We start from the raw sequence: 23,690 nt of genomic DNA, 5'->3' as shown, positions 1-23,690 counted from the left end.
GTAATTATACTGTAAAGCAAATAGTGTACAACTCATGGTAGTGTTAAATTAATTGCCTTCATGGGTTATTTGGGGCCTTTTGTCCATACCTCTTTTTTCTAAGGTTCATGGAGGCAGTAAGTAAAAGTTTTATATGTTAGAACTTGAACTCAAAGTTTGTTCCAAATATCTGTGATCTGCCAGTTCGTTAGATGCTTTGTTCTTTAACGAAAGTAACTGAATTAAACCAGTTAAAACAGAGGATCTACTCTTGGAAGTGTGCCTTTAGCACTCTCTGACCTTTAATTACTGAGACCATCCTTACTATTTTATCCCTTCAGCTCTTATAAGTCAAAACTACCACAATCCTGCATAAAATATCCCATTTTCTGCACAAAACCCCCTGTTTTTTATGAACAATACTGCAGAAGCATTCTTCTTGAAAGAAAACAGAGGTCAAGTGGCTTTGCTTAAGATTACTTAGTGGTCAGTTTAGAAACCCTGAAAGCCTGAACTCTGGCTTCCAAAAGTCTAACCCAAGATAAAATACTTTTTCTCGTCTCTACCTCCTTCGGAATTATAACAGTAGGCAGTGTAGTGTCCTGAGCCAAATCCTTTCCCGTGGTGCATTACTACAGCAGATAAATCATAGATAAAACATTCTGGTCTGAGGGATTTCAGGGATTCCCTGCAGCAATAGGGCTCCATGTTTAAGATTTCTTCAAAGCCAACATGAACACCAATCTTCTCTCGGTTATTATGTCCTGACCACCTACGAACAAATCAGGGTAAAATTATCAACAAAATCAAGGGAAAATAACCACGTACTAGGTCCAAACTCATAATAATAGAAGGCCTCAGCGTAGAGTACAATCATATATAATAAATAGTGTAAATAGAAAATCCTTTCAATGCTAAAGTTGGCTATAAATAGAGGAATGTAGGCTTATTTACCGAACAGGTACAGTCAGGTTGTAAAATAAATTATTTGGCTTCTGTAGTTAGATGACAGTATAGGAAGAAAATTAACTTTCAGAAAAATATGGCACTATGGCATTTTCCCCCTTTGAAGAGAGAAATTCAACACACCAAAGGGTTTTTAATTCTTACTGTCTTGTCCATACTTTGAGGAGGATGTTCCAGAACCTAGAGTTTGTTCCTGGGAGACATAACCTGGACCTTTCTTGGCCAGGGGTGGAGAAAAAACAAAACAGGGCACCTCTAATTCCTCAGAACATCTCAGAGCTCTTCATACTAAAAAGAAACTGTGACCCTTCCCTGTGTGTAAATCAGTATAACACCTGTTAGTGACAAAACTCAATGTCCCTGTACTGTCAGTTTCTCAATCTGTTGGTCATGCTTCCCAATACGGGGTCTATGCATGTAAAGCAATGTTTTCATCTTGTGCATAGTATGAATTGGTGCTACAGGAGAAAAATAATGTAATATATGTTAATTCTTTCAAGAGATTATAATCCAACTTGGGGTGGTATGGTGCAGAGACAAAAGAGAGACATGAAAATATAGTATTAAAGTATTGGGGCTTCCCTGGTGGCGCAGGGGTTAAGAATCTGCCTGCTAATGCAGGGGACACGGGTTTGAGCCCTGATCAGGGCAGATCCCACATGCTGCAGAGCAACTAAGCCCATGTGCCACACTGAGCCTGTGCTCTAGAGCCCGCAAACCACAACTACTGAGCCCACGTGCCACAACTACTGAAGCCCACACACCTAGAGCCCGTGCTCCACAACAAGAGAAGCCACCACAATGAGAAGCCCGCGCACCGCAAGAGTAGTCCCCTCTCGCCACAACTAGAGAAAGCCTGTGCGCAGCAACAAAGACCCAATGCAGCCAAAAATAAATTTTTTTAAAAAGTGTTAAAACATGAGGTTAAGACAGCAGGAGGTAGAGAAGGGAGAGGGGCATATAGACAGGTTTTATGAAGGAAAAAAATGTGAAAATGCTTATTAGTATGATGTAAAATGTGGTATGGAACTAAAGGTGAGACTTGCAGATTATGTCATCTGCTGGACTAGAAGCCATATCCCAATCTTTCCCTATTAAATATATAAAAAAATCCTGTATCCAGTGTACCTTTAATCTTAGTAAAGATGGAAGACCAAGCATGGAAAATAACGGGACTTGCTTAACCTAAGTTCCTGTCATTCTCACTTTATCTCCCTTTTATTTTACCATAAAAGTCAAACCTTAAATTATTTAATTATGCTAAAAAGTTATCTAATTAGAAAATATTCATTTCTGCCATTTGCAGCAATATGGCTGGACCTAGAGATCATCATACTAAGTGAAGTCAGAGAAAGACGAATATCATATGACATCACTTACATGTGGAATCTAAAATGACACAAATGAACTTATTTACAAAACAGAAACAGACTCACAGACTTTGAAAACAAATTTATTGTTACCAAAGGGGAAAGATACGGGGGAGGGAGAAATTAGGAGGTTGGGATTAACCTATACACACCACTATATATAAAATAGATAATCAACAAGGACCTACTATATAGCACAGGGAACTCTACTCAATACTCTGTAATAACCTATGTGGGAAAAGAATCTGAAAAACAATAGATATATGTATATGTATAACTGAATCACTTTGCTGTACACCTAAAACTAGCACAACATTGTAAATCAACTATACTCCAATATAAAATAAAAATTAAAGAAAAAAATATTCATTTCTATCAATAGGTGGGTACCCATTATTTTCTGCTGATAAAAATACAGTAAAATGATAAAGAAAAAGATAACAGTATATCCAAAATTCATAATGGTTTACTTCTGAGAGGGAGCAGGAATAGGACTAGGAGGCACACACATCGGAGCTTCTAAGGTATTAGAAATGTTGTTTCTTATGCTTCTTAAAAGCTCTTGGGCGCCCCTCCCCAATCCCATTCTCCCTTTTATCTTATATACCCTATGTATCGTATACACTGGCAAATACAATAGTACTTTTTGAATAGATGAAGAGAAAGGAAAGAGATAAATGTGGTGGTAATGCTGCATAAAAATGGTCTCTGAATCAGAAATATGGCATGAAGCGTCAAAAATGTTTTGGGCAGAAGATGGAAGGGGGTCAAATAGGTTTAAATTAAGGTGAGCTTTAAATGGCAGATTAAAGAGTCAATTATGAAGAACAGGAGGTTCTTCAACAATTTATAGTAGCCAATTAAGTACCAATTTAAGTACCATAAATTTAAGTCCTTTCAATGCTGTCTTTATGGAATCTTATATGTTCTCACCTCTCCATGCTACCTGGCCCTGAACAATATTCACCTCCTAACAATCTTCCTGTTTTCATTCCACTTGATTTTACACACCATGGCAGGTCTCACCAGACTTTTCACTAAACTTTTGTTATATACCCTTTCCTTCCTTCATACCTTTGTTCAGGTTGCTCACCAGACTTTAGGAGGCTAAAGTCCTCCTCCTGTATACACCCCATTCATTCACTTAATATTTTGGGGCATCTACTATGTACTCAGTTCTAGGCTTTGGAATATAGGAATGAAAAAGACAAGATCCATGTCATTACTGAGTTTCTGTTTGTGGGGAGAGAAATAATAAACTATTGCAGATAGTGGTTTTTGCCATGAAGCAAAAATAGGGTAGGTAACGTGACACTGAAGGTTGGGTGGTGCTACTTTTAAATAGGATGGTCAGGGAAGTCCTCTAAAGAGATGAAATATGAACTGAGATTTAAATTATACAAAGTCCTCTATGCCATTAGAGAGACTTTGGGAATGTTTAGATTTTGCCTAACTCCCTCCTCCAAGGCGCTGATAAATCATTTTGTATATAGTTTGTGATACTTGGTATTTCTACTTCACCATTATTTCTGTGCATGCCTGATTATAATCTTGTTGAGAAAAGAATCCAACCTTATATTCCCCAAAGAATATGAAACAACATCTGGCATTAAAAAACACTCACATGGTATCTGCTGACTGTACTTTTAACAGCTTAAATAAATAACTTTAGTCAATTATTTCCATTAACAGTGATTATCTCTGGGAAGTGGGACAGAGAAAGAGGTACTTTTAGTTTGGGCTTTTACAGTACCTTCTGTAATGTTTGAATTTTTTTTTAACATGTATTCCTTTAATTTAAAAAAGAAAGAAACCGGCAACAACTAATATGTACAAGAAACATGATCTCAATAGTTTTCAAATCATAGCACATAAAGTAACTTCTCATTTTTTAAGAGAAAAATAAACTCTCAAGTTAACACGGTTATTACAAGGTATGAATCCATATGCTTTGATTAACCAACAGATTTGCCAACTAATTTATCTAAATACATTTCTGAAAACTAAAGCTTTTTGTTTTTAACTGCTTGGAACTGAACTGCTATACCATTGTTCAAATATTTTCCAAGCATGAAGCAGTTGGGTCAAATACTCTCAAGTTATAGATTTAAATTAAAAAAATTTTATGCCTAAAATATGCTGAATACTCTCAAATCAAATACTCTCAAGTTATAGATTTAAATTAAAAAAATTTTATACCTAAAATACGCTGAATACTCTCAAATCAAATACTCTCAAGTTATAGATTTAAATCTTAAACATTTTTTTTAAATCTTAAAATTTTTATACCTAAAATATGCTGAAGATCAAACACTATAAGCAGGGACTTACAAGGAGAATGATACTAGCAGACCGAAATGCGAGGGGTCTGCTGATCAGCAGTACATTCTGCAAGGGAAGATAATCAAGGAGAGTTACTGAACATGGTGTCTGTGATTAGGGCTAGAGACAATGACAGAATTTTTTTCCCTTAAAAAAAAAAAAAAGTAGATAAGTCATCTAGCCAAGTATTAAAATTTATTCTACTACTAACCTGAATCGTTTGAGATGTAGTCTGAGAACCTGAGGTAGGTGGCAAATCATAAGCTGTTTGTGGGCTTCTGTGAGTACAACTGGTTTTGAGGAAAACTTTCTATGCTTTGCTGTGATATTAAAGACAGAATGAGATGCAAATTTAAGGATACAAGGAAAAGCTGAGTAAACTCAAAATAATTCAGACATGCATTATCAATTAAACATCTACTGCATTACAGGCATTTTACTGTGTTAGAGATAAAGGCATGGCCTTGCCCTCAAGACACTTAGAATCATGTAAACACACAAAACTTATGAGCTAGTCAAGGTATACAGACATGTAAACAAATAAGCACATTGACTCTTGAACAATAAAGGCTTGGATTACAGGGGTCCACTTACACGCAGATTATTATTTTTTTCAATACATGTACAGTCGGCCCTCTGCAGGTTTCGCATGCACAGATTCAACCATGGATCGAAATTTACATCCGCAGTTGGTTGAATCCGCTGATGCGAAATCTGCAGATACAGATGACCTACTATGGAATTTGAGCATCGGTAGATTTTGGTATAAAAGTGGGCGCTCCTGGAACCAATCCCCCATATATACTGTACATGATTTAATATAATCCTGAAAATAAGGCAACAGAATGATACTGTGCTATAACATTTTTAAATGGATTTGGCCATGCCAGCTAACAGGAAAAGTTAAAACTCTCCCTAAACATACTTTAATATACTCTGAGTCTAATTAAAACGTTTCATGGTCAGTTCATTTCTTGAGGCTAATCAGGATCCCGGGGGCATGGGATCTTCCTTCCAAGAACACCCATCCCTGCTTCCTGGGGATCCACCCCAGCACTGCCCAAGAAAGCAAGCCTTTACTAGCTCAGCATCTGAGGTCTCCCTCAGTATCTTGCTATTTTAGTACCAAATCTTAAACAAGTGGAAATGAGGATTCTTTTTGTTTACCCCCCTGCTTCTCTAGAGGTCCACCTATGGACCTTGTCCTGGCTGGGCCATTGGCTACCAAAATTTGCTCTTGATGTCCAGGAGCTATTCTTCAACTTGTACAACAACTGCGACTCCAGCCGTAGCAGCAGCTGCTTCTCATGTAGGAAGTAGAATCAGTCCACCATGAGGCTGTCCTCTAACCCATCTCCTCTTGCTACCAGAAGCCTTTCCTCCAGGTCTATGCCCCTGAGATCCAGGTATCGGGCTGCTGCTGAATGTCAAAGACCTACCTTTGGATTGTCATCCAGAAATATATGGTCCAAGTGTAGCTACACAAATGATGTTAACTCCTTGAATTATAATTTTAAACATTCACCATTATGTATTAAATTAAAGCAGCTCTTTTAGGCCCTTATTTGGTGGACCGAGGAGACACACACAAACATGTTATAAAGCCATATTCTGCATTTATTCATATCTTTCTACTCCCAGATTTGGTGATAGAAGCATCTAGGACCATTCACATTTATGTCCAAGAAAAAAAATACTTCACTATACAAATTTGATAAAGGTTTATTTTCTTTTAACCTTATAAATCTTAGGCTCCTATAAATTAACAGATTTTATATTAGGCAGCACACAGAAAACAATGTTAGTATAAGTTGTTCTAGAATACTATCAACTGATGTGCCATTTTTTCAATGCTGGAACAGCCAATGTTTCTTTTATATTACCTTAGAAGTTTAGTATCTAAAGCCCTAGAATCATTTTTTCAGACATGGAGCTTAAGGAGAATATCTGCAAATATAAAGTATAAACACTAAAATGCCATGTACACATCGACAGAGATAAAGAAACTGGATAAAGACACAGAAGATCCGATGTGGTTTTGTATACCGTTGCCCGGAGGATGATGCTTCTTTAATTGAAATGGCTATTTCATCCCCCAGTGCTGGGTTCCTATGCTGGCCTCTATCAGAGAGCTTATCATAGTAGATCTTAATTGTCTGTTTCCTCCATTAGGTATGTGAGCATCTTGAAAGTGTCTTACGTCTATCCACAGCAACTAGAACAATTACTAATATAGAAGAGACAGTCAGTAGATGGTTTTTGAATAAATTTTTGTCTTTATGAAGCCAAAGTCCATAGCAGCAGTCCAGCTATGTGTCTTATTTCCTATTATATAAGTATGCAGACACACACACACACACACACACACACACACACACACATACATTATCTATATATCAGTGTTTTGATATGTAGCAAAAAGACTCATAAAGCAAACATTTCACTCAGTACTAAATAACATGGTTACCTTTTACTATTCCCCTTTTGCTACTTTATTCTGCCCTCACATATTAAATTTAAATTTTATTTTATGAATTCTTTCTATAATTTACTATAGGATCAAAACATTTTTAATATCATCAATAAGGGAAAACAAACACATAGTTCACAAATGCCAATTAAAAAGTAGATCTATCCAGCCAAGTTTCTTTTGATAAACTAACAGTTTATTTCTATACCTGCTACTAAAGGAATTTATTCCAGCTTCCTTCATTTGTGTTTCTCTTTGCTAACCTTAGAAAAGCAAAGAGAATATACAGCTTCTACTTACAATTGCACTGGTCACATATGTAGACTTTTCCTTCTAAAGCTTCGGTTTCTGTGAATTTGGCCAACATTTCAGTAACCAGACATGGCTGGGAAGCAATATCTTTTCCACTGCATTGGTATCTTTCTGGAAATTCCAGTGACAAGTCCCAGAAAGGTTCTATGGTGTTTGATTTGTTGTCACATGCAAGACATGTAACCTGCAAATAAAAATATTAGTTTCTCAGATTACAATCCTTCTGTCAAAATATTTATTCCTTTCACTAGAAGTCACTGCCAGTAAATTAGCTCTTCTTCTGAAGATGTACTATCAGAATTCTGAATAATCTGTTTTATATTATTTTCAGAGAATAATTTTTTTCTTCCGTAAATCCATCATGCATTGATGGGCTTTAACTACTAGGCATTCGAAAAGCTCCAAGGACATTAGTCAAGTCTGAATCTAGTAGAAAACCAAACCATGGACTCAGTTATATACCCATTGTGTGTATATATATGTGTGTGTGTATGTGCGTCTATACATATATAATATATATGATATATATTTATATAAATTTAATGTGTTTAGATTATTAGACTTGAGGTTCTTTGCCCCTTTTCCTTCCTCATCTTTCACTGATTGATTTTCTCTCCCCAAATCCCTATAACCTCTTAACCATGATACAAGTAAAATACTACTAGTATATTTTTATATACAGATTTTAAAATATAGTATATTTTTATATATGGTATATTTAGTATATACTTTGAAGCCTTACCAACTGATAATTTCAAAGGATAGTACATATAACATAAATATACATATAATATAAATATTATACATATAAATACTCCCACTTAAAGCAAACATCACTACATTAAAATCCTCATCAAAATATAGGAACCATACAGAATATGAGGCCTTTCTAACAACTTATGTAGGAAACAGAGTAACTGGAAAAGGAAAGAATAATAATTTCAGTAAAGCATTCAGCAGGATTTAATGCCAACAAACACTGCCCATAACTGAAGACAGACTCTGTAGATCTAAAAATCCACACATGATACGAAATATCACTAAACTCTTTCATAAAAGCTATATTCCTGGAACAAACAAAAAAATAAAGAGGCCAATTTTAATGTAGATTTTAGATTTAACACAATGACACAAAGAAAATAATACTCCTGGTGTTTAGTTTGGGAACTCACTAGGACCATGGTCTGACCTTTTGAGAACAGTTTCTTGAATTTGGTGTGGGGGTGGGGCAGGGCGGGGCATTCCAACCTCTGAATCTCCTGAGATGACCAGTTTCCTAAGTGTTTATTACACATTGAAACGAAGAAAGCAAAATGCTAGCACAACAATTTTTATTAATTTCAAAATTCATCCATAAAGGAAAAAACAAGCACATAACCACTCTTGCACTATTCAAAATATAAAATGGCAACTTTCTGGAAAGAAATTTGCAGCCAAGTATCAAAAGTCCTAATCTTTGACAAAGTAATTCTACTTCTAGGACTCTGTCCTAAGGAAATCATTAGAAAAACCATATTAATTGATCATGACATTATAATGATGTCTGGAAACAGTTTACAAGTCAACAATATGGAAATGATTAAATAAATTATGGTATATACATATGATGGACACTGAAATGTGAAAAAAATGATCAAATATTTTGATGACTATGAAAAATCCTTACATTATTAAATGAAAAAGTGAAAAAAAGCAGGTAAATTCAACATGACCATACAATTAGTGGGAAAAATATGTATAAATATTCAGAAGAAAAAAAAACCTAGATGGAAATATACCAAAATATTAATAGTTTTATGTGTGGGTTATGTGGAGTTATAGTACTAAGGGATGATTTTTCTTCTGCATAGATTTACTATACCATATAGATTTTCTATACGGTATATATTATTTTCTTTATAATTGTGTATTTTAACTTTTGCATAAAAAGTTAAAAATGGCAGAGAAAGATAGTGGAAAAATAAAATTGCATGCAACACAAGAAGCACAACTCTTATCTGCTAATTGACACAATGTAGAATCTATACATTTCTGAAATATGAAGGGAAATAAACTTCATAGATATTCCCTAAGAAATACTTTTGAAATATTTAAACTACATTCCAGAAAAGTATGCTATAAAAACAAAAGGTGGTATCATTACCATGAAAGTTGAACTGAGGAACAGAAGCATGTGTATAGGGGCCTAATTGCCTCAGTTAAAAAATAAAACTTTTTTTTTAACATCTTTATTGGAGTATAATTGCTTTACAATGGTGTGTTAGTTTCTGCTTTATAACAAAGTGAATCAGCTATACATATACATATATCCCCATATCTCATCCCTCTTGCAAATAAACTTTTTAATAGATCTTTATTGGAGTATAATTACTTCACAATACTGTGTTAGTTTCTGTTGCACAACAAAGCGAATCAGCCATATGCCTATTGACTTACTTCACTCTGTATGACAGACTCTAGGTCCATCCACTTCACTACAAATAACTCAATTTTGAATAAACTTTTTTTAAAGCTCTATGCTCTGGAAAAGTAGAGAGCCGATGTCTAGTAATAGTCTACCAACAAGTCCACTCATTCTAGAGAATCATCAATTAGATGGAAGATTCTGGTTTTGTGACTTTCACAAGGGAAATTTTTGCAGGTGTAATTAAAATAAAGGAAAACCATTTAGGATCTTTCTAGATGAAATCACATTTATTTACCTTAAAATTTTGCTACCTACTTGTTAAAGTTTTCAAACCTTGCCCCCTTTGGTTCTATAGGAAATCCTCCAGGGCTACTCCTTGGTCCCTGAAATTTCTCAAGTGTACACCAAATCCATTCCCAGTACAAAAGTATCTTCAGGGCTTCCCTGGTGGCGCAGTGGTTGAGAGTCCGCCTGCCGATGCAGGGGACACGGGTTTGTGCCCTGGTCCAGGAAGATCCCACATGCCGCGGAGCGGCTGGGCCCGTGAGCCATGGCCACTGAGCCTGCACGTACGGGGCCTGTGCTCCGCAACGGGAGAGACCACAACAGTGAGAGGCCTGCGCATCGCAAAAAAAGTATCTTCAAATCTGTTCCTTGTGGGATTAAACTCTTCTCAATCCCTCAGAGAACGAATGCAATATCATTAACCTAAGAAGCTGTTTCCTGATTCCCTCTCCCCATCAAAAAGCTTTAATACCATGGATGTAAAACTACTTCCAATGATTCATGAAGGAAGCAATTATAAGAGTGAGCTGACTTCTTCATACATTGTAAAAGTGACCAATTTTGACCTGACAACAGTACTAGTGCTAACATACTCGATATACAGAGAATATGCATTTTTTAGGCTTCACTTTATGAATTCCCCAAGATGAAAATAAGATTTTAAAAGATCCATACCTGACTAAGAAGTTGTCCATGAAAGATATTATTTACAACATTCAGAACCTGCTTGATAAGTTTCCTTTGAGAAGTGGGGATAAGAGCTGGTAACCTGGTACCAGTTGTCTCTAGTTCATGTTGTATTTTATCCAAAAGCTCACAAAGAAATTCCTGAGCATCTTGTTGGGCATAACCACGAAAAGCAGGAATTAGTCTCCATACTGAGTGTAGCATAGCAAATGGTGAGACCAAGGCCCACTTTCCAGACCACATGACTTGGAACAAAGTATGCAATTCATGACAGAGAGAAATGTATTGTGAACTTGGCTCCCTTGGCTGAATAAGTTCCATCTTTCTACTCTTTGATGCTCCACCGCTTAGTCCTGATGATAAACTTGGATGTCTGGAGCGAACAGAGCATGTTTCTTTTTCTTGGCATTCATTCATTTGATATACTGTATCTGTGATTGGAGGATGCTTATAAGATGATCTTGTTTTATCACTAGCTGTCACAGCTAGCCATTGGTTCAGATCAAGTTTTAAAAAACATTGTCGAAAAATAAGTAAATGACTTAACACTTGAAGAACAGAATTCATATAGCAAGTATTTCCCAAATTTCTCAATCCTGTTACACCAGGAGTTACTATTGGTCTTCGTTTAACAGAGGAGTCACTGGCTTCTTTCAGTCTTACATCTTCTGAGGTAGATACTACTTTATCCTTTGCTGGTGATGCTGAGGCTTGCAGTGGTACTTGAACAGGAACTATTTCTACTGTGGTGGACTCAGCTAGACCTTGCAAACGTAAACTCTTTCTTGGAGGCATACTTTCCAATTCTGCTTTAACTTGATACTCTAATTCTTGCCGTCTTTTCTTCACTTCTCTTTTTGCTATTTTTTCCTGAAATTGTTCTTGCCGCCTTCTTCCAGTGGGTGACTGTTCAAACCAAGTTCGAAAGATTTTACCCATTAGTATCCTTCTCCTGTGCCACAGAGCAGTATACATTTGATCTTCATTTTGAAGCAGAGATTGGGTGCCATCATGTAAGAAATAAGAATCATCACTTGTACCCATAGACCGTAAAACCCTTCCACTACGAGTGGTGCAGTGATAATTTTGACTTTTGATTGCACTTAATGTACTTCGTAGTAACTTCAGGTCTCCAATTGCATTATCATTAAGAACATAATCATCACAAAGGTAACAAAAAACATACATCTCGTTCACCTCCAATGCAACAGGATGACTGCTTTCTTGAAAGTGCCTGAGTGCATGTTCTTCAATATATCTTCCACAGGCCACATGGGAACAGCTAAGGCAAGCCCAAATAGACTCAGTTGTATTGCAGTCCACACAATGCCATTTCTGAGGGTTGAGGATGGAATGGTCTTGAGCAAGCCGCAACTGCCCAATGTGTTTGCACTTATCCATTGTTAGCATTTATTTAGTCTAGCTGAGAAACACATAATCCAAACAAGTCTCTGTTCATAACATTTGAAGCATCTGAAAACTAAGCAGAACAATGTCAATTTTTAATAAAAGAAAAACAAAAAGCCAATATTTTTCTTTTTCACAAGGTATTTTTTCCAGGAATTATTTTATTTTTCCAGGAATAATTTAATAAAATTGCTCTCTCTGCTCCCAGTACTTGGGCTGCCTGTCATAATATCATAGGCAGTTCTCACTTTTCATTTACTCTAGACTTCACTAATCTTTCATCCACCTTGCTCTGAAAGCACACACACATCACCTAACTTTCTCTGATGGTTCCTTTTAAAAACTTTGTTTTTAATTTTATGCCACTATCTACTGGTAAAGAATGGGTAGCAATCCCTTTTCACATCCCCTTTTATCCAATAGTCTGAAGGCAGTTTACAAAAATATTCATTTTCTTAAAAATTGGGACTGGCAAGACCCAAATACATCTCATTAGTGTCTATATTCTGAGAGCCCTAAGTGGAGTTACTAAAATATAATCATAGTTAAAAGCATGGGTTTTGAAGTAGAAGAACTTAGGTTTGAAGCTACCTCTGCCACATACTGTTTATATGTCTGATTTGATCAAATATTCTAACTTCTCTAAACTTCATCTGTAAAACAGGGAAAATCATACCACCTTCCCAGAATTGTTAAAGGACTGAGATAACAAAATATCTGGCACATAGTATGCTCAGATATTTTGTGAGATATATAAATGCTCAGTAAACAATAAGTATCTACACATAGCTATAGTGAACAACTCAATATTACACTCTATTTATTTAAATAATACTAAATAAAAATACTAAATATTCTAATTAACTACCATTTAAAATTTGGCTTTCCAGTAGTAAATCAATAATGACCTTTAATTCATGGCTCTGTAACGATAGACTCTGATTTGATAGACTTGACAGTTTGCCTTAAGGAAAGAGAAAAGCATTCTCCCATTCTGTCTTTGTATTTGAATAGACTCTCAGGAATGTGCAAGGATGTATAAGCAAATTAAGAAAAAAGAGGAAAAATACGAAGTGAGTGGCAATATAATGAACTTCTACATTCTGGCAGGCTAAGCATTATCTGAAATTAGAAGCTTATTTCAAAAAACAAACCCACAGGGCTTCCCTGGTGGCACAGTGGTTGAGAGTCCGCCTGCCGATGCGGGGGACACAGGTTCGTGCCCCGGTCCGGGAGGATCCCACATGCCGCGGAGCGGCTGGGCCCATGAGCCATGGCCGCTGAGCCTGCGCGTCTGGAGCTTGTGCGCTCCGCAACGGGAGAGGCCACAACAGTGAGAGGCCCGCATACCGTAAAAAAACAAAAACAAAAAACCCCACACACCAAAGAAACTTAACATAACAAAACAAATGTGATTCTGACCCAGAAACTTGTTCCTTTATCAGTTAAAGAAACACATCTGCTACCTGAACCTAAAAAGAGTGAAACGAAATCTAGTTAAAAAGTAGGGAATCACAAAACATTTTCTTCATTGATTTAATATAAATTGAACACAAATTTTAGGTTGCAGCTGAGGACCTAGATACAGAGCACTCACAACATTGTGTGTAGCATGATCAATGCTTTACATTTTTTAGGACAGCAAGACAATATGAATATCAATGTTGCTTGCAGATGCTGCCCAAGGCCCTAAGAAAACTGCAAAGGTAAAGTTGATTTTTGGTTTTTCCCACCTCTTTTTTGTAAAATCTCCTAGCAATCAGAGATACTCCTGCCCAACCAATTTCTTAACTCTTAAATACAGGGTTTGCTGAATAAAGATTTAAGACTGCCAGCCCCAGCCCTCACAACTGCACACACTTCACTTCTCTTCCCTCAAAATTTCCTGAGGCCCAAAATCTGGTCAAATATAGTATTTTATTAGAACTAGCATTCAACAATAGCTGCTAATGGCAAAAGGAAGACATCAGTGATTAATATGCTCCATTACCCTAAATCCTTCCAGGTACTGAGGTTAATAATCTTGGAATCATACTTGTCTCCTTTCTTTCTCTCTCCCCACATCAATCCTTTAGGAAGAATGTTTGGCTCTACCTTCAAAATATATCTAGAATCTGATTACTTATTATCTCTACTGCCACCACCCTGGACCAAGCCACAATCAAGTGGATTACTGCAATTAGGCTCCTAAATGGTCTACCAGCTTTGATCCTTGCTGCCACCAAAAGTTTACTGTCCACACAGCAGCACCACACTCTGCCTTTAGACCCAGACAATGAGGGCCCAGACCTGACATGTTAGAGGGCCCCTGCCTGGCCCTCATTATGTGGAGTCAGCAGAGTCAAGGGATGTGGCCATCTGGAACAAGCATACATCCCAAACTCCCCTTTTAAACTGCTACTTGGGACCTGGAGAATTCCCTGCCCCAGTCATCCTCAAATCCTGCTTCCAGGGCATACCAGCAATAAGAAGCCACTGAAGAAGTCTATAAAGGAGAATGACACAATCAGATATGTAGGTTACAGAGGGATGTGAACGGCAGATCTAGAGGAGGGATGAGTAATTAAAGGAGACTCTACTGCTCCAGACATTACAAGGAAATTAAAGCTGTAGCAAAGACAGGAGTAGAGGTAGATTAGTGCTGACCAAACACTGGTTGAAAGAACTGACTCAATATGGAGATTAAGTGAAGAATCTAGGGTTCTCTTCTATCTACTTTTACTTAAAAAGGATCATATAAAGAACACAGAGATAATTTAGTTAAACATTTGTTTCTGGCAAGGCATAGACAATAATTATTAGTTCAACTTCTCGTAGAGATGAAGTGGGAAATGCTGTTTATTTATACTCAAGGGAAATTATTTCATTCTAAAATTTTAAAGAAGTGGTATGAGTTGACACCTTGCAGAACATTTAGAAAATAAGGCTCAAAAGAAAAAAAATCTAGAAAGTATATACACACACACACACACACACATATATGTATGTGTATATGTATATATACACATATATATTCATTCATTTTTGGGTTATCTCGGGGTACTAGGACTACAAATTATTTTATTAATCCATATTTTTAAATTCCCCAAAATGTTTTAAATAGGAAAGATAGTGCTAGATTATAGACTAGTCTCTTTACTTCCTTCTTCTCTATATCCCGCAAATACATTCCCTTAGTTATAAGGAATTTTCCTATTTCGTTACAGTTGTTACTAAAAAATCTATTTAGATGATGGCAAGGCCCCTGACCTTCAACAGGAAGTGGCCTATAATCAAATAGCATAATTCCATTTGATGCAAAATTGTAAAAAGGGTGAAATGTTGATCAGATGCCATCTCTCTGAGAGGCAATATAGCAGGGAAGAGGTCTCACAGCAAAACAGACCTAAGGAATCCAAATGCCTGAGTCTACCACTCGGCTGCATTTATTACGTGACATAGACAATTATTTATGTTCCACATACCTCAGTTTTCTTATCTGTAAAATAACAGTAGTAATAACATCAATAGGGTTGATGAGGGAATTAGGGAAATTTATATTTGTAAAGCACTTACAACAATTCCTGGCACTTAATAATATGGCCCTTAGTACATCTTACCTGCCAATAATAATAATAATAGTATTACTACTACTACTACTATTAATATTAATATTATAAATGCTAGCTTCTCTCTAGTTTTATCACTTTTAGCCAGGGGTTCTTCTCAGGCAAATGTGTACTAAGGCAAACTTAGGTACTAACTGATAATTAAGATGTTAGCTGAGGACTAAGGTCAGACCTCTCCCAGGGGTATTTGCATTTTAAAAGGCGATCTTTCAGATAAAATCTTTTTAAAAATCCAAAGAAGTGAAACCAGAATGGTGGAATGACAGATCATGAGATTAATATTTTAGAGTAGGGGGCCCACTTGCTCAGTCTATTTATGAAAGAAACCAGTAGGGGGTGGATGACCAAGCAAAGGGCAGGGAAGAATGAAGGAGCTAGAGAGCCAGGCTGCTGCCACCAGAGACCTCCAGTTTGCTCTGCTGCCTGGAGCCACAGCTCAGAGACAGTTACTAGAGTACCCAAAGGGGCCTGGTCACACAAAGATCTAAAAGCCTGGTCACAGCTCAGAGACAGTTACTAGAGTACCCCAAAGGGGCCTGGTCACACAAAGATCTAAAAGTCTGGCCACAGCTCAGAGACAGTTACTAGAGTACCCCAAGGGGCCTGGTCACACAAAGATCTAAAAGCCTGGCCACAGCTCGGAGACAGTTACTAGAGTACCCCAAAGGGGCCTGGTCACACAAAGATCTAAAAGCCTGGCCACAGCTCGGAGACAGTTACTAGAGTACCCCAAATGGGCCTGGTCACACAAAGATCTAAAAGCCTGGCCACAGCTCGGAGACAGTTACTAGAGTACCCCAAAGGGGCCTGGTCACACAAAGATCTAAAAGCCTGGCCACAGCTCGGAGACAGTTACTAGAGTACCCCAAAGGGGCCCGGTCACACAAAGATCTAAAAGTCTGGCCACAGCTCGGAGACAGTTACTAGCGTACCCCAAAGGGGCCTCGTCACACAAAGATCTACAAGCTTGGAAGAGAAGAAAGGGGGATGGGAGTATTTCCTGACACTTCCTATTTTCCTCTACTGGGTTCAGAGCACTTCTTTTCATTTGCTAATCCACTGCTGAGAAGCTATATATTAGCTCTGTTTGGCTCCAGCAGATAGGATAAGTGATTTGGGGCAGTATATTCATTTTATAGAGAGTTAACAAAATATTTTTGTACCCCCCCCATGTAGATTCTGGTAAAATATTACCTGTATCTCTATATAATAGCAATATACAAATAGTCAAGATGTTTTGAATGAAATCTATATATAAAGATTAAAATTACCTATATCATTTTCTCATATTTTTAAAAAGTTTCACACTTTAAATTTCACTTAACAGCTATGAAATGGCTTTTTTTTAAACCAGATAAGCTATCTTTATTTTAAGTACAGATGGATTTATAAATATTCTGAAAGCTTCACTTTGTCATTCTTCACTGCTTAAAGACAATAAAAATTTTAATTTGTTCAAAGAAAACCATTCAAGCTACTCAAACTTTTCATGCCATATAAATGAGCAAGCATCTTTATTTTTACAATTCCCTTCAGCAAATCTCTAAAGTTTACAAAATAATTGTATTTGACTTGTTGAAACCTAATTATTTTACAGAGTTAGCATACCATTAAAGCAATTATAAAATAGAAAGCTAAAATGACTAGAAGAGAAATAAAACGTAAGATCTTATTAGATATGGTATTTATAGTCAAAGGTTTATATCCACACAAACATCAAATAAGATTACAGGTAAAATATTTAACTTGTTACGGTTCGACAGCACAAAACTGCTTATACTTACCACACAGTGAGGACTCTGTAGAATCTATTTTAATGGCTCTTCAAACCTCTTCTTGTAATGAACCCTTTCTACCAGCAGAGGTTCAATGGTCAGATGTAGATAGCCATCTACCAAGTCTTTATCTTCAGACCTAGCCCTTCTGAACCAGTGCCAGGCACACTTCAACTCAGCTTACCTATACATCTTGCCTTCACAGAATTAACTTTTCCAATATTCTCTTATTAAAGATACTGTATTATCATTCAAGTACCCAGGCTACAAATCTTACACTTTTTTTTTGATTCCTCCCTCCCATCTTTTCCATGCGAACATTCAATTTGTCATATATAGTAGGGTTATCATTCCCCAAGTCTTGATTCCTTTCCATTTCCAGAACTATCATTCTCATTATGGACACATCATTCTGAAGCACAGCAGTAACCTCCAAACTGGTCTCTCATCATCCGGACTCTCGCTTTCCTTCATAGTACTATCCTGCCAAATTAATCTTCAAGTTTGCTTTGAGCCTTTAATGCTTGTACTTAAAATCCTCTGTTCCTCATAGTCAAGTAAAGCAGCGGATTTCTAACTTCGACTAAGACTCCTTTAGAAACTTTACATCAGGTTCCAGTAAATGTGTGTATACATGTAACACACATACCTGGAGCAAAAGTTTCACAAACAATCCTTATAAAAATAATGTATTCTGATATTTCCTATTCTATTTCATTTAAAAAGAAGATGCTGGTCACAAATCACTAAACGGCAGTTTTTCAAATACTGCAATAAAAAAATACTTTACATTTGACAGTCGTGCTTTCAAAATTCTCCAGATTCCAGCCTATCTTCTTCGTCTCATCTTATTACCCCTCTGTCATGAGCACTCCAGACAAAAGGAATAATCTCCAGTTCATTTCCTGAACTCATCTTCCTCATCCCCTCACTTCCACCTTTAAAAAATTTTATCTATCCCCCAAGGCCCAACTCCTTCATAAAGTATTTCTAGTTAAGAAAATCTTCTTCTCTCCTAACTTCCTAAAAGGCTTGAATTGTGCCAAATGTGAATCCTTGGGTTTATCTGTGTGCACATCCTTACCCTGCCAACTACCTGCTGGGTAGGTTCCCTATGGTAAGGGAGGGACTACTCAAGCATCTTTTATCTCCTTAATAAGAAAAGGTAAGGGCTTTATGAAGATCCTCTAGGTTCTATAGCCATACTGTTTCAGGCTACCAAATGCTTGGCACAGTCAACTAGTATTAACTGCAGGCCCACTTCAGTTTTCTTTGTGTCTTTTAAATCAGTGGTTAAGAATAGAAAGTCATTGATCACCAGTGACCAAAACTGTCCCCTCCTCTTAACCAAGTGGCCATTTTGCCCAGCTAAGGCAGTTTCCTGATAGTTTGTGATGTCATTATCCTACTTCCTCTGTTCTTAACCGAAGCCTACCATGTGTCTTGTCCCATCCTACGTGCTTCCAGATGCCCAAAATAGATCTTACACAAAAGCAGACTGAGAAATACTTCCCCAACCCTAATTGGGGTATTTTAAATTTTGGTATGACATGTAGTGACCCTTTAAATAAATATTTGTGCTCCAAATATAAGTATTACTAAAAGCTATAAGAATCACTGAAAAATTAGAAGGGTAACTAATTTTTTACTTCGAAAATGAACATTCCACTATAAACTTTTAGTTATCTTTAACATAATGATCTTTCTCAGGTGACCACTCACTTTCCACCTCAGTTTCTTTAGAAGACACTTAGAAAGAAAGCATAGAAACTACAAGAGGTTAGGTACCACAGATCAGTTATATGAAAGTAATTTAGATTTTCTAATCAGTGCAATTAGTAGCATAGTTTTCAGATTTTTCTCATTAAAAATGTTTTTATGGAAGTCTGGAAGTTACCATGAAAAAGAAACACAAAAATAGCCAAACTAAATTATTATTTTAAAAAGTGACATAAAATGAGGGAAATGGCTAATATACATTTCTAGAAAGAGTATTTTAAAATCTGAATAGTCACTAATATAACATCATCATGCTCTATTAAGAATCTTTCATAGTTTATACTTAGTCAAATAATCATCATATAAGATTTACATTTTATATAATGCCTAGTGTGTCTTATAGGCACAGTTTTTACAACTATCAAAGGATTGTTTAAAACTCTTATAAGACCACATGATAAATTCAAACTCCTGAACATGGCATGTAAGAGTTTTCAAATTGTGGCACAATATGTACTTTTCTACTTTTATCTATGACCAGCCATTTCCCACACATCTTTTGTTAAAATGTTTTTATATATCAGTGACCACATGGTGAATAAGTTCAATTTTTTAAACATTTCATAACTGGGACATGAACTCTTGTTTCATAGGAAATGGGTATGCACATTTTATATAAATACTTATATAAATTATATACTTATTGAAGAAAAAAACATGTACCGCTGGGCATAAAGTAGAATATTTAAATAAAATTGTCACAGTAACCATCTTTAACTCATTAAAGAAAATTCTCCCGAGACTTCCCAAGAGGGATGGCATATGTTGAATCTTTATTTAACAAAGATAATTTTTGTAACAAAACTTATTTTTCTTTTAACAATACCGAATAACCTAAACAGAAGCTATTAAAAGTAGGAAGATTTGTTATTTTCCATGATAAAAGATAGGAGGAAATGGCAATTTCAATAGGAAGTAGGCCTTAGGAATTACCTACCACCACAATCCTTACATGCATTTGGATAAGAATGAAAATAACTATCCACAGTAATTAGGGCAAACCTTACCCACTCCTTATAAGCAATTTTCAATTTTCTGTTTATTTCACGGAACCACCATAGTACCCTGTTCTCTTAAGAGATGTTTATAAAATGCCAAGGGTCAAGCATAGTGCCTGGTACATATAAAGGGATTCAATATTTTTGAATGAACAAATTATTGAATGAATAAACACAATGGGCTCTCAAACCCCCTCTGCTCCGTCTTAGGTATGCTATTATGCCTATTATGTGTTTTGGCACCTCTCCTTGTCAATCATGATGTATTTCCTTTCCTTTATCCTTAGAAAGGCTCTGGTTATTCTTTCTTCCTGTAGAGATCTAGAATATATAATTACCCGGATCTTGCTTGAAACTCATTAAACAATAAAGGATACTCTTTCCCTGGGCCTTCTTCAAGTCTTAGCATGCCTCTCCTGAGGCACAGAGATTGTATCTAGTTGACCATCTAAGGAAAAGCAAGTTCTGCTGCCAGATTATTTGATTTCCTCACCCACCACCACTAAGTATTTCATTCACAGGCAATTTTGTTCCAAAATATTTATCATTACATCAACACACTGCAGCTAACTTCATAACAACAGGGGAAACATTCATAAAAAGATTGACCATTCTACCATGGGTCTAGTAAATTGAGCTCAAATACTTTGTGGGAAATGGCCAGACTGTTATTCTAGTACATATATGACTTGGCCTAACAAGTATATTCTTGCACTATAAATTAGTTTTCTATGGCATGTAAAACTCCATTTAAAATGAATTTCTTATAATAAAGTGTTTATGATGTCTGAAAGTGCTATGAAAAATCAATTGTACTTCTTATAGTAATCTTTGTCAGAAGCCAGTATTGGTAGAATCCTTTTATATTTTAGTTACTTGTCACCTGTTTGGGCCGGGCCTAATGGCAAAACTGTCCCCATTACTGAATTCAGGAAATGATTGGGCATACATTTCCTATCTTGATTAGACTCCTAAGACCATGCTCTCAGCCTCTCTCTAATCTCCCTCAACTAGACAACTCCATTAGAATCTGGCAATGTTCCTTCTGGCTAACATTGCCAGGAGGGAGAAAAACTTCAAAGCATGTTTTTTTTCTGCTACCAAGATGCCAAAATGTTGCCTTTCCCTGTACTTCTGTATGATCCAAAAGCCCAACTGAGCGAACATTTACAGAGGTTTTTCCTCCATGTTAAGCAGTAAGTCAGGTGCTAGGGTTACAAATAAAATACAATCAGACTCTGCCTTCAAACAATCCGACAAGCAGAAAATCCTCTTATGTACTATCAATGCTATAACACTCAGTAAGATTCAAGTGTGTAGAGGAAAAGTTTGGTAGAGGTATATATGATACCTTCTTTCTTTCTTTTTGGAGTGCAAGAAAAAAAATATGTGAAAAAGGGGGGTAAAGACAATTGGGTAGAAACAATATACTTCAAACATTTAACCCAAATCTTCAACGGATTTCCCATTTTAAATATTCCAAAAAGTTTATCATTGTATATTACACTAAACGTGGACTCACCACTTAAATTTTTTAAGCTTAAAAAAAATGTGGGACATTAATGTTTTCAACGAAAAATAAGACTTATGCACAATCAAACCAGTCAAAACACTTCAACTTTCTACCATGTACATGTATTGAACTCTCTGTTCAATATCAGAATGTGTCTAAATTTCAATATGAATAGTCTACAATGATAAATACTGGAATGAAAAATCTGCTACCCATTGCAAAATTAATGGCTAGGACACAAAAAGCTAGAGAAATGGCAGTTCGGGGGAGAGAGGCTAAATGAGACAAAATGTATTAAATCTCTTTCAAATGGCCTGAGACACTAAATTAAGGTTAAAAAGATTAGGGTTCCAAGAATACAAAGTGTTCATCTCTTTCAAGACAACTAAGTATTGAATCTCACTGTGATTATGAAATATTCTATAAACATGTGCTTAACTTATGCTTGGCTTTCCTAATTTGATCACAGTGAACAGCCAATTCTTTTTCCTTGTTTATACCTAAAGCTGGTTTTAAAGACAACTCAAAATGGAATTCCAGGCCCAACATTACCACCCCCCTACTTTTACCCCACAGGCAGCTACTTAACAGATAATAAGGAATTCAAGTGCAGGGCCTGAAAGTCGTATTTCTATGCTAATTTCACAACCCCGTTACTCGCAGGATCTGACAAGGCTTAAAAATGGGGAGCGGGGGTTTGAGGATAAAGCGGCTCTCTCAAGGCTTGCTTATTTTTTAACTTCCAAAATTAAAACTGCAAGAAATTATCCAGTTACCAGTAGAATTTACAACAGCTCAAACTTGAAGTCGAAACAATTACCATGTTTCACTTTCTTTTTTATTGCGGGGGTGGGGGAGAGGACGAGTCCTACTATTTCGTAAACCTGAGCAGTCATTTTCTTCTCCCTATGCTGACACATTTCTTTATGCCCCCCAAATAAGTTTAGCCTATTAGCATTCCTTCCCCGAAGGCCAGCGGGAATGGTTTAGAAAGCTGGTATTCAAAAATCCCAAGTGTCTCTAAGTGGCAGCAGGTGCTGGCAGTGCCGGGAGCCGATCAATGGAGGGAAGGCAAGACATTCCTTCTAAATGGAGGACTAGAACCGCCCTTCCAAAGCATCCCAGGGGCGCTTCGAGCATCACTTGGCGGCACTCAGAGCCAGGAGAAGGATGCGGTTTTATCTCGACAGTGTCAGCTCTACAGAGCGCCCCAGCCCGCATCAGATACGCGATCAGATTCGCGATTACATCTCCTCCAAGCTCCGGCACGCGGGTCGGGGCACAACTCTCCCTCTGCATCCCCTCAAGTCCCCCAATTTTGCCCCTTCTCCCAACTCGTCCCCCGCCCCCAGCCGAGCGCAGGGTGGTTACGTGGTGCCCCTGGCCACAGGGGACGCCGCTCCTGGCAGCATCTCTGCGGACTCATGAGGTGCCGGCACCGGCCAGGGCATCGCTCGACCCATCTTAACTTCCCAGAGGCGCCAATTCTAAATTCGCCGGACCCGCCGCCGCTGCCGCCACCTCCTCTTCCACGCGCCCCTAGGCTCGCTCCCCTCAGACCGTCGGCAGCCCCCTCTTCCTCCCTCAGGACCTCTGCGCCCTGCGCGGCGGGAAAACGCCGCTAAGTGCCTCCCGGCCCTGGGGGCCCCCGTCGCATCTCTGCTCCAGCAGGGAGCCTCGCTCCGCCAACCGCCGCAGCCGCGCGCGCCTCTCACGCACACTCACCAGCCCGAGCCGGAGCGGCCATCTTAGCGCTCGTCTCCCGCGCCCCACTTCCCTGCTCCCCGGTGCCGCGGCTACAGCAGCAGCGGC

General features: G+C 37.4%; 1 protein-coding gene across 1 annotated transcript in view; it reads right to left on the bottom strand.

The window, feature by feature from the left end:
* The window catches only part of USP44 (ubiquitin specific peptidase 44), a 27,795-nt gene extending 4,105 nt beyond the window's left edge, over window positions 1-23,690 (bottom strand). The window contains exons 1-5 of the mRNA XM_032645319.1: window positions 23,604-23,690; window positions 10,787-12,278; window positions 7,408-7,603; window positions 4,849-4,957; window positions 546-751 (exon numbers count right to left, since the gene is read on the bottom strand). Coding sequence (XP_032501210.1) covers window positions 546-751; window positions 4,849-4,957; window positions 7,408-7,603; window positions 10,787-12,208 — 1,933 coding nt within the window. The 5' untranslated portion in view covers window positions 12,209-12,278; window positions 23,604-23,690. The remainder of the gene's footprint in view (window positions 1-545; window positions 752-4,848; window positions 4,958-7,407; window positions 7,604-10,786; window positions 12,279-23,603) is intronic.

Source organism: Phocoena sinus, chromosome 10, assembly GCF_008692025.1.
Source record: "Phocoena sinus isolate mPhoSin1 chromosome 10, mPhoSin1.pri, whole genome shotgun sequence".
NCBI lineage: Eukaryota > Metazoa > Chordata > Mammalia > Artiodactyla > Phocoenidae > Phocoena > Phocoena sinus.
Note: the sequence above shows the minus strand (reverse complement) of the source record. Positions and strands in the feature narration are given on the sequence as shown.